The sequence below is a fragment of the Rhinolophus ferrumequinum genome, chromosome 21 (assembly GCF_004115265.2).
Source record: "Rhinolophus ferrumequinum isolate MPI-CBG mRhiFer1 chromosome 21, mRhiFer1_v1.p, whole genome shotgun sequence".
NCBI lineage: Eukaryota > Metazoa > Chordata > Mammalia > Chiroptera > Rhinolophidae > Rhinolophus > Rhinolophus ferrumequinum.
Genome location: NC_046304.1, coordinates 49,076,885 through 49,091,805, shown reverse-complemented (window position 1 = coordinate 49,091,805; position 14,921 = coordinate 49,076,885). Strand labels below are relative to the sequence as shown.

General features: G+C 55.1%; 2 protein-coding genes across 2 annotated transcripts in view; one reads left to right on the top strand and one right to left on the bottom strand.

Moving 5' to 3' along the window:
• Nucleotides 1-1,031: 1,031 nt before the first annotated feature.
• Nucleotides 1,032-2,294, bottom strand: LOC117013226 (collagen alpha-1(I) chain-like). The gene is made up of 3 exons (XM_033090163.1): nucleotides 2,273-2,294; nucleotides 1,795-2,213; nucleotides 1,032-1,694 (listed from the first exon to the last, which is right to left on the bottom strand). Exons 1-3 carry the CDS (start codon nucleotides 2,292-2,294, stop codon nucleotides 1,032-1,034), a joined length of 1,104 nt encoding a protein of 367 aa, XP_032946054.1.
• SDK2 (sidekick cell adhesion molecule 2) overlaps nucleotides 1,327-14,921 on the top strand; it is a 251,570-nt gene continuing 237,975 nt past the window's right edge. Inside the window, exon 1 of the mRNA XM_033091048.1 lies at nucleotides 1,327-2,359. Within this exon, the coding sequence (XP_032946939.1) occupies nucleotides 2,296-2,359 (64 nt within the window). The 5' untranslated portion in view covers nucleotides 1,327-2,295. The remainder of the gene's footprint in view (nucleotides 2,360-14,921) is intronic.

Genomic DNA, 14,921 nt, shown 5'->3' with positions numbered 1-14,921 from the left:
GCAGCAATGAGAAGGGGTGTCCTTCAGGGTGGAGTGGGCCACCACAGAGAGAAGAGAAAGCGCTGGGGCAGAAGGGGCAGGTCTCACTGGCTCTGCTTCCCAGCATTTATACCAAGTGGGCAGGGCCCACTCCTCCATGTGACTCCACCAGCAGGCAAAGTGCCAGAGAACATGGCCGTTCAGGGGCCCGTGAAAATATTTAATTTCTTTTAAAACCATAAGAAATAAATGAACCTTTAGGTTGACAAAAATGATTTAACATGTAATATTAATATATTTGTCTTTATGCCCAGTCATAAAATATTACTTTTAATATATATATATTTATTTATACACACACACACACACACACACACACACACACACACACATGTTTTAATGGAGAAAGGGATCCAGGGAAGCAAAGCTGTGTGGTGCCCAGGAAAGCTTAACCAGGTCCTGCAAACCTGAGCTGGGCTGAGCTGGGCTGAGCTGGACTTCTCACCATTCTGGGTGCTGGCCCTGCTCACTCCTCTGGCCCACAAGGGAGGAAACCTCCCCGTCCTCTTTGTGGCACCCTGATCAATTTCCCTTTTTCAACCCTTTGCACACAGCTCGTGAGAAACAAAGAATGCATAGACCTTGGCACCCACTTCACTTTCTCGGCCATCTGTAAGTCTCTGGCCTTCTTTTTGTCTTGCTCTCTGCCCTGAGTGTTTCCAGACTTTTGAAAGCCTGACCTGGGAAGAAGCAGGAATCAACCAGTTGACCGACCCCCTCATCCCAACACACCCTCTACCTCTGTCACTCAAAGTCGGGGAAGGGTGTTGGGGTTCCCCGCTATGACAGAGACTGGGAATCAGAGAAGCCTTTGAGAAAGGCGTGCGGGGCCCAGAGAGCGAAGGCGCTCAGTGAGCATCTCTCCTCCGTAAGGTAAGAGGTTGGCACTGCTGCCCCCCGGCGGGTCCCGGAGGCGCTGGGCGCCAGCGACAGTGCAGACGAATTGTGTTCTGCGGGGCTCGCTCCCGGGCCTGGCTCGGGGCCGCCGCCGCCTACCCCACACCCCTCCCCGCGCGGAGGCTGCTCTCCAGTCGTGGCCACTGGGTAGCGCTCTGCCCCCCTCTCCGCGTCGCCGCCTCCGCCTCCGCCGCGCTCGTCACCGGCTCACGCTGCCCCCGCAGCTCTGGCTCGGCACAGGCAGGAGCGGCTCCCCGGACGCCGAGCCCGGGAAGCGGAGGGCGGCGGGCTCGGCGAGCGGCGGCGCGGCCGAAGCTCTGGGGCGGGCGCGGCGGCCGTTGCTCTTCGCGCAAGGGCGGTCGGCTAGCGCGGGCGTCCGAGGAGGCGCCGCGCCTCCGGAGCCGGGGCTGCCCGCCGGGCTCTCCGTGCGTCTTGCCTAGAGCTCCGGCCAGGGCGCGGCGGAGGGCAGAACCGCCGGTCTCCATCCTCCGGCCGGCAGGAGGCTTCGTGCCCAGGCGCCTGCAACAACAGTCCGGGACGCCCAGCCCAGAAGACGTCCCCATCACCCCGCAGCCGGCGCGGACATGGGCGCGCGGGGTTGCGCGCCGGGCCGCTGGACCCGCAAAGTTTGCTAGCTGGCTGGGCGCGGAGCCGAGGGCGCGCCCGGGCCCAGCGCCCCTGGGAGGGACCGAGAGTCCCCAGATTGGGCGCCAGGGCTGTGGAGCCGACAGGGGTGGCTCGGCCCCATCAGATGCCGCCTGCAAAGTTAGAGAGAAGAAAACTTCAGCTCCAGGGAGATTCGGACCGCGATGCAAACCGCGCCCCCCGAAACCCGCGCCCCTGAAAGAATCCCCTCACCGGCGTCTGCCGCCACGCTCGGCTACCGCCCGGCCCCCGGGGCAAGGCGCCTGGAACCGCTGTGACTGCGTCCTCCCGGACGACCCAACCAGGGGGCGGGGAGGGGGCGGGGGGCGGGCAACGTGGCCACTGGAGGAAGTTTCCTGAAGTTGTCCTTTTAGTCCGGAGCCCAGCCCGCGACCCGACCGAATCGCTGAGGCCGCCCTGCCTGGAAGAAGAAGTCGGAGTTGGGGTGCTAAGGGAGGGAGGCGCACCGAGTCCGAGAGCACTGCTTTCCTCTTTCTCTTGGCTCGCCCCTCGCCTTCCGGGCGCGCCGCCGGTTTCGGACTTGGACAGAAGAGGACGTGGAAGGGTTGGGGTCGCCAGAGCTGCCCCTCCTGGGCATATACCGCCCCGGGCCAGAGCCGCGTAGACAGTCTCTCAGGACGAAGCCTCGGGGTATCGGACCCCACCAGGATTATAAAACAGTGCGGAGGACCCCCCGACCCCCGGCTGGTCATCATGTGGGGGCTGCTGATCTGGACTCTGCTGGCCTTGCACCGGATCCCCCAGGCCAGAGCCCAAGGTAGGAGGGCCACCCCCACGTGGGGCTAGGATGGGGGCAAGGGGAGGGGGCGGGGAAGGGAATAGAGGAGGCGCGGGTACCTGCTGGCCTCATGGTGGCCTCCTGGACACAGGGTTTAGCCTGGGCAGAGCCTTCTCCAGGGAGTTTCAGAACCCCCCCCACCTCGAGTTTTGGGGGCTTTATTTGGGAGAGGGTTGGAACAGTCTTTCAGAGACTTGTGGCTTCCCAGTGAAGGAAGGTGGGGGTCCGTGCTAGGAGGCGTTGCCCGAGGAGGCTGAGAATCAGAACCTAAGATGAGGTAGGGGGATCACGGGGATCACTACGCCCCCACCCGCTGTGGGTGCCCTCGGGCCTGCGAGGGAGGGGCGCGCCATTCCTTGCCAGGCTCAGCGCCTGGCTCCTCCGAGCTTTTCAGGCCGGGCTTCAGGTTCCCGGTTCCTTGTCCGCGAAGAAGGGCAAGGCCCTGCCGGGCAGACGCTGGTCGTCCCTGGGTGAGGGAGTGGGGTGGAAGGGCGGCGGGAAGGAGCCTGAGTCCCGGCGCTGGGTGCCGGCTGGTCGCCGCGATTGCTGGGCCTGGCCACGTAGGGAGCCCGCGCCTGGCCGCCTGGCGGGTTGCTGGGGCTGAGGAGCTTCGCGGTGCCGGCCGGAGCCCAGGTCTCCGGTGCTGCCCCAGACCCACGGGGGCGGGGGGGAGAGGGAAGGGGTGGTGCACAGGGAGGATCTCAGGCCTCCTCCCCACCAACCACTCCCAGACACACAACTTCTGCCTTTGCCTCCAGCTCCACTGGTCGCTCAATTGTCTCTGCAGCCACCACTCTGACCTGTAGCTGCCTGGAGCAGCCTGGCGTTGGAGAAGGGCTGGTGGGTTTGGGGGTGGGCGTGTTAGGAAGGATGGGGAGGCGTGAGCAACACTGCCCCCCTCCAGAGGGCTGATGGGCAAATGTACTCCAGTCCTCTGGCAGGTCCCAGAAGGGGAGGGTGGCTGCTTCCATGATTTCTTGCCTTTGGGGTTCGCAGACCCAGACAGTGGTGCCAGCGGAGTCCGAGCGGCGCCTGCTGGGGGCAGAGGGAGACAAGCCTGGACTGAGCCCCAGGACTCAAGGGGCTTGGCTTTCCCTCTTCTGGGCTCAGGAGGGGCGTGACCCCTCCCACCAAGGCCGCTCAAGTGTGGAGGCTGAAACCTCAAGAGGGGCCCCGCCTACCTCTGGGGTTGCTGATCTGGGTAGGGGTACCCTAGTGCACCCAGAGTCAGGCAGGCCAGCGAGCCAAGATCAAAGAGATGGAAATAATCGGCTCTCCCAGGGTTGTGGGGAGGATTTTACAAGGTAATTTACATTAAAGCACTTAGAAATTTTGTTAACGGGCCCTGTAAATGTAAGGTAATAAAAGTTATTATTATTTTTATGATCTTCATAAACCCTTCCAGCAGGCAGGACCTCAGAAGTCATCTTATTCTAGTCGCTGTTTAATAGGTGGGACAGCTGAGGTCTGGGGGCATTAAGTGACTTGACCAAAGCTGTCGGATGATCTGGGGGCAGAGCCAGGACTAGGGGCTGCACCAGGACCATCCGCAGCTGGGGTGGCCTTGTGGTAGGGTCCCAGGCTGTGAGGCTGCCAGAAGAGGAACCCATTGCAGTCTGCCCTGGGGCACTTCACAGATTTGTTCTGAGATGCCTGTGGGGTTACCAGCCAAAAGCCAGGAGACAGCAAGGGCGCAGAGGGGTGTCAGCCTCTGTATGGATGCTTCTAACTTAATTACTGCAAGCTGGGACTCCAGCAACCGGGGTGATTTCCCTGGGCAGGTGATTCACAAGTTCTTGTCCCATCCAGGCCCAGGCCCTTAAGGAGTCCCCAGGGCACCTGAAGGTCTTTCCTTTTGCGTCATCAAGTCTCTTCCATGCCCCACCTCCACACCTGTCCCCTCCACCTGAGGTCAAGATTACATCTGCCCTGCTGAAGTTAAGACCAAGCTGTCTCCTGTCTCTGTGCTTCCTGCGGGAGGGGTTCACCCTGTCAGAAGCAGTGAAGGTCTCTTTGATTGATTTACTCCCGCTCCTGCTTCTCTTGTTTGCTGCCTGTTTTGAGAGTGGCTGCCCAGATCCCCTGCTGCTCCATTTGTGTTCTCTGGTCTGAGAGAGTGTTTTCCTGCCTCCATCGGGCACTCTCCTTCCATTTGTCTCCCAGCCTGCAAACCATGCAAGGGATTGTGGGAACTTGGCTGGGCCCAGGCTTGGGGGCAATGTTGCGTTTGTGTGTTGGGTGGAAGGCAGGGTCAGACCACGAGGCTGGGGCGTGCTTTCTTATCTGCTTTGGGGTTAGAGAGTGGAAGTTTGAGGCCATGTCATTAACCTTTGGGGTGGTTGAAGCCACCAGCACTGTGTGTCACTTCTGAGCCCGGGAGCCTCGTTCTCCAATCATGACACAGAGTGAGGGCCCAAATAGTGGTCCTCCCTTGGAAAACCTCCCATGGGCCATGGCCGGATTTTATCTAGACTGAGCTTAGTTTTCTTCAGGTAGTGGAACCAGGCGACATCACCTGCTTCTACTGAAAGCCACCATGTCACTATGTTCCCTTCAAGTGGATGTCACACAATTTCCGTTCATTTCCCACGTGAAGAGAGTGATGTTGTAGAAAGAGCAGAGTCAATGTGAGAATTCAAGGTATTTCAGGGGAGGCCCCAGCAAGTCCCCGGTGCTTAATAAAAGGTAATTGTTATTATTATTAATGAGTGTTTTTACACTCTAAGCCAGCGGACCATGGGGAGTGGTTCTTGGCCACCCACCAAAAAGACCTCAGATGCCTTTTCCTCACCCAAGACCCTTCTTTTCCTTCCTTCCTTCCCTGGCTCCATCACTCTGTCTCACAGTGGGTGTCCAGCACTCTTGGGCTCCGCTCCCAGGTACTCTGATTGGAGACATCTGGGCGAGCCTGGACATCGGGACTTTAACAAGCGCCTTGCAAGATTTTTCAACCAAGCTGCGAAGCTTGGTTACTGCTGGTGGACATCCTGAGGAGGCTAAGAGGCTGGAAGGAAGGCAGTAGCAGCCCAGCCAGCTGGTCCAGAAGGTTCTTTCAAGAGAATGGTGCCTGGGCAGGGGGGCTAGAGGGACAGGACAAAAGGGGCTGTGAGCTGAGTGAGCCTGGCAGTGGAAACCCTGAGTGAGGTTTGGGAAGCCCGGCTCCGGAGGCTCCTGAAGGCTCCAGAGGGAGAAAGTTTAGTGCTGGGAGCTAATCACAATAAAAGCCAAACAGCACACGAGGGAGCAGGATGAAAGTTTAATTACATGGTGTGGCTAAGCTGTAATTATTAATTACTGACAGCAAAAAATAACTTATTGATCAGGGCCTCTTGCTAATTACCACTTGCCTGGGGCTCAGCTGGTATGTGTCAAAAGCCCCACAGAAGACTTGGCCGGAGGTGTCCCTGCTCCCTACACCCCCTTCTTCCAGGGCCAGAGAGGTGGCTCGCTGCCCCACACCCCTCTCTCCCTGGCCCGGTGCGCCCTTGTCTTTAGCTGGGGAGTCTGGAACATTCTGGCTGTGGTTAGATGAGCGACACAGTTTGGTGCTTCTATTCACTGTGGATCACTCCTGCCTGGGACAAACAGACTCAGGACCCCCAACCAGAGTCCATGTCATGCTGGCAGCCTGACACCTGTCTCAGAAACCCTCTCTTTCATGCATTTGTTCAGCAAATATTTATCAACTGCCTCTCCCTATGTCCTCTCCTAGAAGACCAGAATGGGGCCAGGAACCTTGTTCCATGAGAGAAGGGAGGCTGGGAAAGAGGCCAAGTCCTTTACAGCAGTTCTCTGTTTAAACAGTGCCTGAACGGCTGACTTTAAAATGATGTGTTAAACTGTATTGGTATGCATTTGACTTTGTACCACAGGACACAGTTGGGCTGTAAGCTAAATGGTAAGGGAGAATGAACTCATTCTCCGTCCTCAGGACTAACGTGAATCAGTGCATTTGACTTGAAAGAAACATGAAAAGTCATCTAGTTCTGTCCTCTGCCCACAGACAGACAAGTGGCCATCTGGTGTCTGTTTGCATACCCCTGGTGACGGAGGACTCACTACGTTAAAAAACAAGATGGTTGTTAGACAGTTGTACTCTATGTTGATGAAGAAATTGGCCTCCCTGTGGCTGGTTATCCTAGGATTTGGCTACTGTTGAAGGAGTCCTCTGATTGGCTGTAACCTCCCTTCCCATGTCTCTGACTCCTGGCCCCTCAGGGAGTCAAGAGACTGAGTTGGAATTGATGTTGGGTGTTAGGGTGCTGCCTGCAGGATTTCCAGCCTGACTCCCCCTGGAGCACATTGCTGCAGACAGCCCTGGAGCTGCCTAAAGCGGTGGGAATTAGTCATCATAATTTGGGGCCTTGGGATGCCAATAGCAACAAATGGGCCAGCAGCGACTGCCAGCAGCGCCCCGCGGCCTGCAATGGAAAGGAAAACAAGCAGGGTTGCCGAGACGTCCTGGTTGTTCCTTGTCGTCCCGCCCCTGCTGTCCACACGCTGGGCAGAAGGCAGGGCCAGTGAGCGGGGCTGGACAAGAGATGGGCCTCGGGGGGGTGGGGATGGGGAGAGGGGGTGCACAGCCCCGTTCGTCAGACTCCTCAGCCAGGTGTCTGGGCCAGAAAGCCCCTCTTTGGCCACGGGAGCCCTGAGAGGCCCCTCGCCTTCCTGTCCTGGAGGCACCAACATGGCAAATGGCTCCCAGTCTGGGTTCTGGCCCCTTGGAATCCTGCCTCCACTGCTGAGCAACCTGAGCTGAGGCTGTTTTCTCATCTGTAAAATGAGGGAATTGTTAAAAATAAGTATGTCTACCTGCTAGGGTTTTGGGGTTTTTGTTTTTTGTTTTTTTTTTTACATTAAATGAGATGATCCCAGTCACTTTAAAAATGCTCTTAATAAATGTTAAATGCTCCTAATATGCGGGCCACAAGGTATGGGGGTGTCAGAACCCCTCCCCCCACACAAGCTGCCTCTCCAACCTCGTCTTCACTCACTCCCATCCATCGCACTGACCACCTTTCTGTTCCTAGAACTTGCCAGTCTGGCTGTGGCCTCCCACCTGACACTTGAAGTTCCTGCCATCCCTGAGGCCGTGCCCATTTCTTCTAGACGTCTGCAAGGCTCGCTCCTCACTTCCTTCCGGCCTTTCCTCTCACGTCCCTTTATCATCCCCAAGCACGGGAGCATCTCCTTGTACCCCTTGCCCTGCTGGACTTTCCCCATAGTGCTCACCTCCGTCAGACATATATTGACTTGGTTATCTGTTTGTCGTTGGTCTCTCATGGGGCCAGGGGCTTTATTTTATTTACTGCTGTGTCCTCAGTTGCTAGGGCAGGGCGTGGCACAGAAAATGAGCTAGAAAATAATGAGTGCGTGCATGAAGATTGAATGAATGAACGAACACTTACCTAAGGCATAAAGTCATCTGGCCTCTCGGTTGGGTGGCCCCCAGGTCCTTACTATTCAATACCTACCAGCTGAACTCCACCTGTGTGATGTGGAGGAAATTGGGAGGACGATAGGGGGTTTTGGGGGTAATGCCCATCCATGTGTGGAGACACCGATTGAAGTATATAAGAGAACGACTTACATCAGCAATTAAATGCTTAGCTCATTATCGCTTCTCCTTGTAGCCCATTGGCCAGAGCTGATCACACGGTCCTGCCCAATGGCAAAGGAGCTGGGAAGTGCAGGCTACCGTGTGCTGGGAAGGAGACCGACGTCTCCATGTGCACTGGTGATGTCTAGCTTTCCTCCATCCCTGCAGACATGGCGCTGTGGTCTCCAGAAGTGCATCTCAGACAGAGAATTACTTTACACAGGACGGGGCCATCCCTAAAGCACCCCGCAGTCTGTGCCATCACTTCCCTGCTCTGGGGATTGTTTCCCTTAAGTTGTTGAGAAGTGGCATGTACAGTGATGGGTGCCTTGGAATTGGGCTGACCCGGGTTCAAGCTCCTCCACTTTGTGATGCTCTTGCCACTTTGGGTTCAGTCACTTAACTGTCAGCCCCCGTTTTCTTGTCTGAATCCCAAGAGCAGTCAGTGACAAAGCAGGAGCAGAGCACTCGGCACAGAGCCTGACAGATCCAAAGCACTTAATAAGCTAATTTAACTATATCTGTGCGTCTGTGTTTGCCTCTCCAAGTGGTCTTAAGATAGGATGTCAGGTTGCATCGAGCTTTCAGATTTTCCCTCTGGTATCTTAACTCTGTAATTCACCCACCTCTTCTTTTTCTCTCTTTTGCTTCAGACCCAGTTTAGAGTGATTTGACCTTTTCTCCCCATCCTGGGGAGCTACAGAGGGATGGGAGCTCTTGTTTGTCTACATGTCAGACAGCATTAGGCACTTCACAAGCATTGCCTGCCTTCGTGCTCCCTCGACTCCAACATGTGGGTAAACTGAGGCTCAGAGCGATTAACTGCCCAAGGCCCCACAGCCAGGAAGTCAGGAGGTCAGGGTGTGAACCCAGGGCTCTCTGACCCCAACGCCTGTCATCTTTCCACTGTCCCAGGCTGCCCTTTGCCCCCGTGGCATCCTTCACTGGTGTCGCCCCAGTGAGAGATGTTCAGACAGTTGTGCTGTTAGGAGACCAGGGCTGATCCAGGGGAGGTGGTAGAGTTTGCAAATAGCCCCGGAATTCCTGGTCTTCCTGGCTCTTGGTGTCCTCACTGGGCCTTGTGTTGGCAGAATTCATGAGGTCAGGGCAGGAACCCCGCTTCCCTCTCCTCCTCTCCTCCTTCTGCTCTGTCCCCTTCCTGGGGGTGGGGTGACATAGAGATGTTCGGGGAGTCTCCTTAAGGTCACTTGAGGCTTTCATGACTGTCTTGCCAGTGTCTGAGCCCCACAAGTTTTCTAATCTGAATGGAGCAGAGCAGAAGAGCGATAAAGGTCTCTGATGCCATAGAGGAAGCTGTTAGTGACCCAGAGGGGTGATGAAATTTTGGTGATGTGATATTCCTAAGGGGAGCCATAACTAGGTCCATTCAGGGAATTCGGCTTCTGGGGTGGACACGAGTGACGCTCAAGGGCCTGCTGGAGCCAGAACCCTGGACCCTCCCCACTGGGCACTCTGTGAAGGTGCCAGTCAGTGTTCAAATGAGGGAGGCAGTTGTGTTGCCCAGAATCTGAGTAATGGTCAGAAATATGGCTGGGCATCTGGACATCTGGGCTGTCACCAGATAACATGAGCCAATGTGAATCTGGTGCAGATGCCCGTTTCCTGCTTTACACTACGAAAGCCGATCCCGAATGTGTTACCACAGGACTCCGGTAGGACAGCACTGGCCTCTAAGGAGCCCGAAGCAGGGACGACTCCTTGGGTTCCAATCCTATTGTCATTTACTGCTTTGGTGACCCTGGATGAGTGACGTAGCCCATCTGTGCCTCAGTTCCTTCATCTGTAAAATGGGGGTAACAGGAGCCCTCATCTCGCTGGGTTGTGACAGGGTTCAATGATATATGCGAAGCTCATAGGGCCGCACTCCGTGCATAATAAATACTGATAACTGTTCATGATTGTCATCTTGGTGTCTGGGAAGCAAGGCTACCTTTGGGCCTGTGTTTGACACGTGCCCTGTCTCCAAATGCTTCTGCTCCCTTCATCTGTCATAGACCTACCAGTGACATCTCAACGTCCACTATTAGGGATTTCTTTGTTTGGGGAAGACATTCTCTGCCTCCCGCTGAAATGCAAATGCACCACAGAGAACACACGTGCTAAGCTATGATCAGCTGTTCAGGCCCTAAGGTCAATATTCTTACTTGATTGTTTCATCAAACCTCCCATTTCTGTGGGTGGCTTTCACAGACATCTCATTTGCTCTCGACCCCAACCTGTGAAGGAGTTTGGCCAGACAGTATTAACATCACAACCTTGTTAGCACTCAAGTTCAGAAAGATTAAGTCACTCGCCAAGGTCAGTTGGTGTGTCAGAAAGAGATCGGGAACGCAGGTCAGCTGCTTCTCAGCCCATTGCTTTTGATCAACACATCCAGCTTCAGGAATGGCTCGCCATGCTGCTTTGGGATTTGGGAGCTGCCTTGTTTGACCTCCAGCTTCTCCCAGCCTGGGTGGGCACAGAGCTAGGGCAGGGGGTGCAATCAGGATGGCCTCTCCTCTCTCTAAGGGAACCCAGAACCCCCTCGATGCCCCATCTGCTGTCCCACAGGGTCTTAGGCATAGGATCTGAAGGCTGAGACCTCTCCCATCATCCCCCTACTGATAAGCCTGTACCCTGGTTGTTTCAACACCACACCCTCCAGAACCTGGGCCAGTGCACGGACACAATCTCCCCTCCCCTTCCCCAGCCCAGCCCTCCTCCCTGCTCAACGACCCTCACCACCCGGCAAGCCCTCAGCACCCTTCCCTCCTCTCTCCCCTCTGCACCAATGGCTGCAATACATCCTCCCCCCAAAGGCCTCTGCGCTCTCGGGGTGCCAATGGTCTAGCTGTCTCATTTGGCACTTTGGCCTTCTTAGTTCTGAATTATCTTTTAATGCGCGCGAGACTGATTTCTTTAATTATAAACTCCTTGAGTGTAGATAATAACCCTTCATCAACAAGGGTGGAAATGTTAGACATAAATGATTGTTCCCGATTAATGAACTTAACCCTTTAAAGAAGGGTGCTGCAGAGGTCATAGTAACGTCGGAGAGAGAAGGTAGCAGGCTTGTGGTGCTGTGCAGGCCTCGCAGGCCAAGACCCATTCTCGTTGGGTGTCTTTGGGCCCCCGTATCCTCACTGGGAAAATGTGGTGCATAAATACAGCATTTCCAAGCTCTTCTAGTGATGGACGCTAGTGATGGAGGAGGTGTACCCCTGTCTGGGGAGCTGGCCCTACAGCCTGAAGCTGCCTGCTAGCTGCACAACCTTTTCCATTGTAGTATTTTTACTTTTTAAATATGTGAAATTTTGCATTGCATCTCATAGTCTGTCTGAATTCTATTTTAACACACAAAGGCTATTTTAAAGCCAGTTGATGCTGCTGGAAGGTGTGGTACGTCTGCCCCATGGCTTCCCAGGGTTGTATGTCAAAAGTTGGTTTTGTAAAACTTGAATGAGATGATCTCTTGGGTCATCTGTAAGATTGTAAGATGCTTTATACACCCACACATTCTCTCTGTCTCTGTCTCTCTCTCTCTCTCTGCAACCATTTGTATTTAAAATTTGCTATAATATTTTATGTACATACCTACCTCAACCTTGGGCCACCATCACCATTCACCATGACTGGCTTGTGGCAGTGCCTTCTAGGGCCGTAGGCGGGAGGGTTAGCCTGTCAGCCCTTCCCTAGGTGACCTTACTGCTGGGGTGGTTGGTGTTTTCTGGGTCGTCGTAGCTTCAGCCCACTTGCTCCATGCCATGAGGGGCCCTGTCTCCTGGCTTCTCCCTGGACCAGGAGAGGTGCTTGTCTGGGCAAGCCACCCCCTTTATGGTTGTGATTGAAGGAGAGCTGGGGGCAGGGCACTGAGTGAGGGTCTGAAGACTCTGCTAGAAGGAGGCGTTGGGCCCTGTGATAGCTACGTCCACTGCACAGGGGCCTTTTCATAAAGGTGCCTTCCAGGAGAGCAGACGTTACCTGAAGACTGTCCTCTGGCCGAGCAGGGCCTTACGGCAGTCTGCGCCTCTGCCGCTGCCCCAGCAGCTCAAGCTCCACGCCCTGCCCGTCCAGCACTAACTAAATGTTCTAGGTGATCCGTTTCAGTCACACCCTCCTGATTCCTCTTGAGGCTCTTGGGCTTCCGGAAGCAGAGCCCAAAGCATCCATGCACTCCCAGGCTCGGCGGGCGGCCCACCTCCCCCGACACTGTGTACGTCTCTTGCTGTCCTGGCTCAAGGACTCAGCGCTTGAGTTGGGAGGAAATGCTGCCGGCCATGCTCACGCCTCCCGGCTCCGTCAACCTTGAAGTCTCCTCCCCACGGGTGGCGTGCACGTGGCCAAGCGGTCCTTGACCGGCCCGTTTGGATCCCCTTCTCCCAACCGTGGCAGAGTGAGCGTAGGCAGGCGTGGGTTGGCGGGCAGGCCATTGAGGGCCCAGAGCCGCCGAGGGGAGTTCGTATTAGCGCTGCCCCAAGTTCATTATCAGGCTGTGCATCACTGGGTGAAAAATGGTTGTCGTCAGGACGGTAATAAATACGCTGCTGTCAGTATTGATGTGATTGCACTAATGAAGAGAAATCAGCCAGGGTGAGCAGGGCCGCTTCTGGCTACGGCTCTGGGTGGCTGCAGAGCTCTGTCCACTGCCCGGTCTCCTCGGCCCCAGGAAGACGGAGGTCTGGATGGTGGAGAGAAGAAGAGAGGTGTTGGCACTTCACCCCTTTCTCCTAAGGCCTTGGTGGATGAAGAACCTAGAAGGTGCTGGAAACCTCCAGCTGGAAAAAGGAACATTGTTTGGTCTTGGTGCGAGGGAGGATGTGATAAGGGGCCCCGGCCTCAGCCTGGACCTTGGGCAGAGACAAGTGGACCAGTGGGGCGGACCGCTGTGCAGCTCCCTCGCGGAGCCCTGGTTGAGAGCGGCTGCAGGAAGGCGTGGGGAGAAACACAGGCCCATTGTCTGCGACCCCTGCCTGCCACCTCGCCAGCAATGTTAAGACTTATTGTCTGTCCAGGAACTTGGAATGTCTAGCTCAGGGTGCGGGGAGCCGGCCTTGAACTCCAGCTTGTGTTGAGCCTCTGCTGTGGAAGAGCTCAAGGGACCCTGAATCCCCTGAGCCCAGGCTAAGTGTCAGAGCTAAAGCAAGACGCGCCTCTGAGATGCTGATGGATGGGGGTCGGTGGGGGGAGTGGCCCCGTTATAATACCGGGCCTTGGGGCACCTAGGGATTGAAGGAAGGCCAGATGATTGAGGGGTGCCCTTGCATCTGCAGCCTCAGGGGCATATTCTTGGAGCCCAGGTGTACCCTGCCTCCTGATAGAGGTGAGACGGTGGCCCGGAGCAGTGCTCAGCCTCCATCGGACCCCCTGGAGGGCTTGCTAGAATGCAGATTCCCGGGTTCTTCCCCCAGAGCTTCTGATGTGGCCAGTTGGCGTGGGGCCTGGGATTTGGCATTTCTAGCAAGCTCCCAGGTGATGCTGCTGCCACTCACTGCTCCGAAGGAGGGTCAGCTTAGAAGTTTAAGGATAAGTTGGGGGGCGGTGGTGAAGGCTGTGCTCGTGCCGCTTTGGCTCCGGTGGACTCTGCTTCTACCGCAGAGGACTGTGGGGAAGCTCCACGAAAACACTTTGTGAAATTCCCCCAGGGCCTTGCACGTGAGACCTGCACAACCACTGCTCCTTTCTTTTTTCCTCACCACTAGAAGCTCTTGCTCCCAATGTTTTCCCTTAAAAGAAAACAAAACCCCAGCCCAGAGGCCCTCTTCCTGGGTAAAGAAGGGCCGGGAGAGAAGTTATTACTGGCTGGAAGCAGCTTTTGCTGCAAACTCCAAAACAACCCGAATATGTCGGTGGATAACAAAAGCTGTGAATGTCTATTTGCTCACCAGAAGTTTTCTAAGCACCTACTGTGTGCCAAGCACAGTGTCTGGGATCCAGCAAAGGCTGAGACCGGCCCCTGTTCTCAAATTGTTCACTAAGTGAGGGCACCAAGCATGTGGTTGGTAATACAGCAAAGTGTGAAAGGTGCCAAAAGAAGGTGGGAACCAGATGAGTGGGGATCCGGAGGGGTGACCGGCAAGGCTGCCCCAGCAGAGCCGTCACGAGGGGGTAACCCAGAAGCTGCAGTCTTGTAGGGTGGTGGAGGCCCATCTTCCTCAGGGGACACTAGGGACCTTGTTTTAGTTTTGACATCATAAACGTGTCCGTATTTCAAGAGTACCACTTGATTGGTTTTGACACGTGTGTAACACCTAAAACCATCACCAAAATCAAGATAACACAAGGACCCATCACCACCGGAAGCTTCCTTGTGCCTTTAATAACACTTCTCTGCCTGATACCGATCGATTTCTTTCCTTTCCTTTGCTTTTCAAGTGGGTATCCAATTGTTCCAGCTTCAGTTTTTGAAAACTTTCCTTTCGCCGCTGAATTACTTCTGTCGCCTTGTTACAAATCAGTTGTGCATAGATGTGTGAGTCTATTTCTGGACACCCTAATTGGCTTCATTTATCTGTCTTTACACCAATAGCACATTGTCTGACTGTTGCTTCATGATCAATCTTGAAACGGGGTCGTGTCTGTCCTCTGACTTTGTTCTTTCTCGGTTGTTTGGGCTGTTCTCGGCCCTGTTCTCGGACTCAAGGACACAATTCCACGTGGGTTTTAGAATCAGCTTGTCTTCAGAATCAGTTTACATTTGCGCATGAATTTTAGAATCAGATTTTTTTCAAACGCTCTGGCTGGGATTTCCGATTGGGATTGCATGGAGAATGTAGATCAGACCGAGGGTTCACATCTTGACCACAGTGAGTCTTCAAGCCCAGGAACACAGCATATCTCTCGCCACTGTTTATTTCTTCGGTTTCGCTCAGCAACGTGTTGTGGGTTTCAGCGTACAGGTTGTATACATCGCTTGTCAGATTTAGCCCTAAATATTTCATATTT

Excerpts from the sequence above, each read along its gene's own strand:
- LOC117013226 (XM_033090163.1), bottom strand. The coding sequence starts at position 2,294 with ATGACCAGCCGGGGGTCGGGGG. Across the intron at positions 2,214-2,272 it reads GACCAGCCGGGGGTCGGGGG|AGACTGTCTACGCGGCTCTG; the intron begins GTCCTCCGCACT and ends CTTCGTCCTGAG. Across the intron at positions 1,695-1,794 it reads GAGCGTGGCGGCAGACGCCG|GCGGCATCTGATGGGGCCGA; the intron begins GTGAGGGGATTC and ends CTAACTTTGCAG.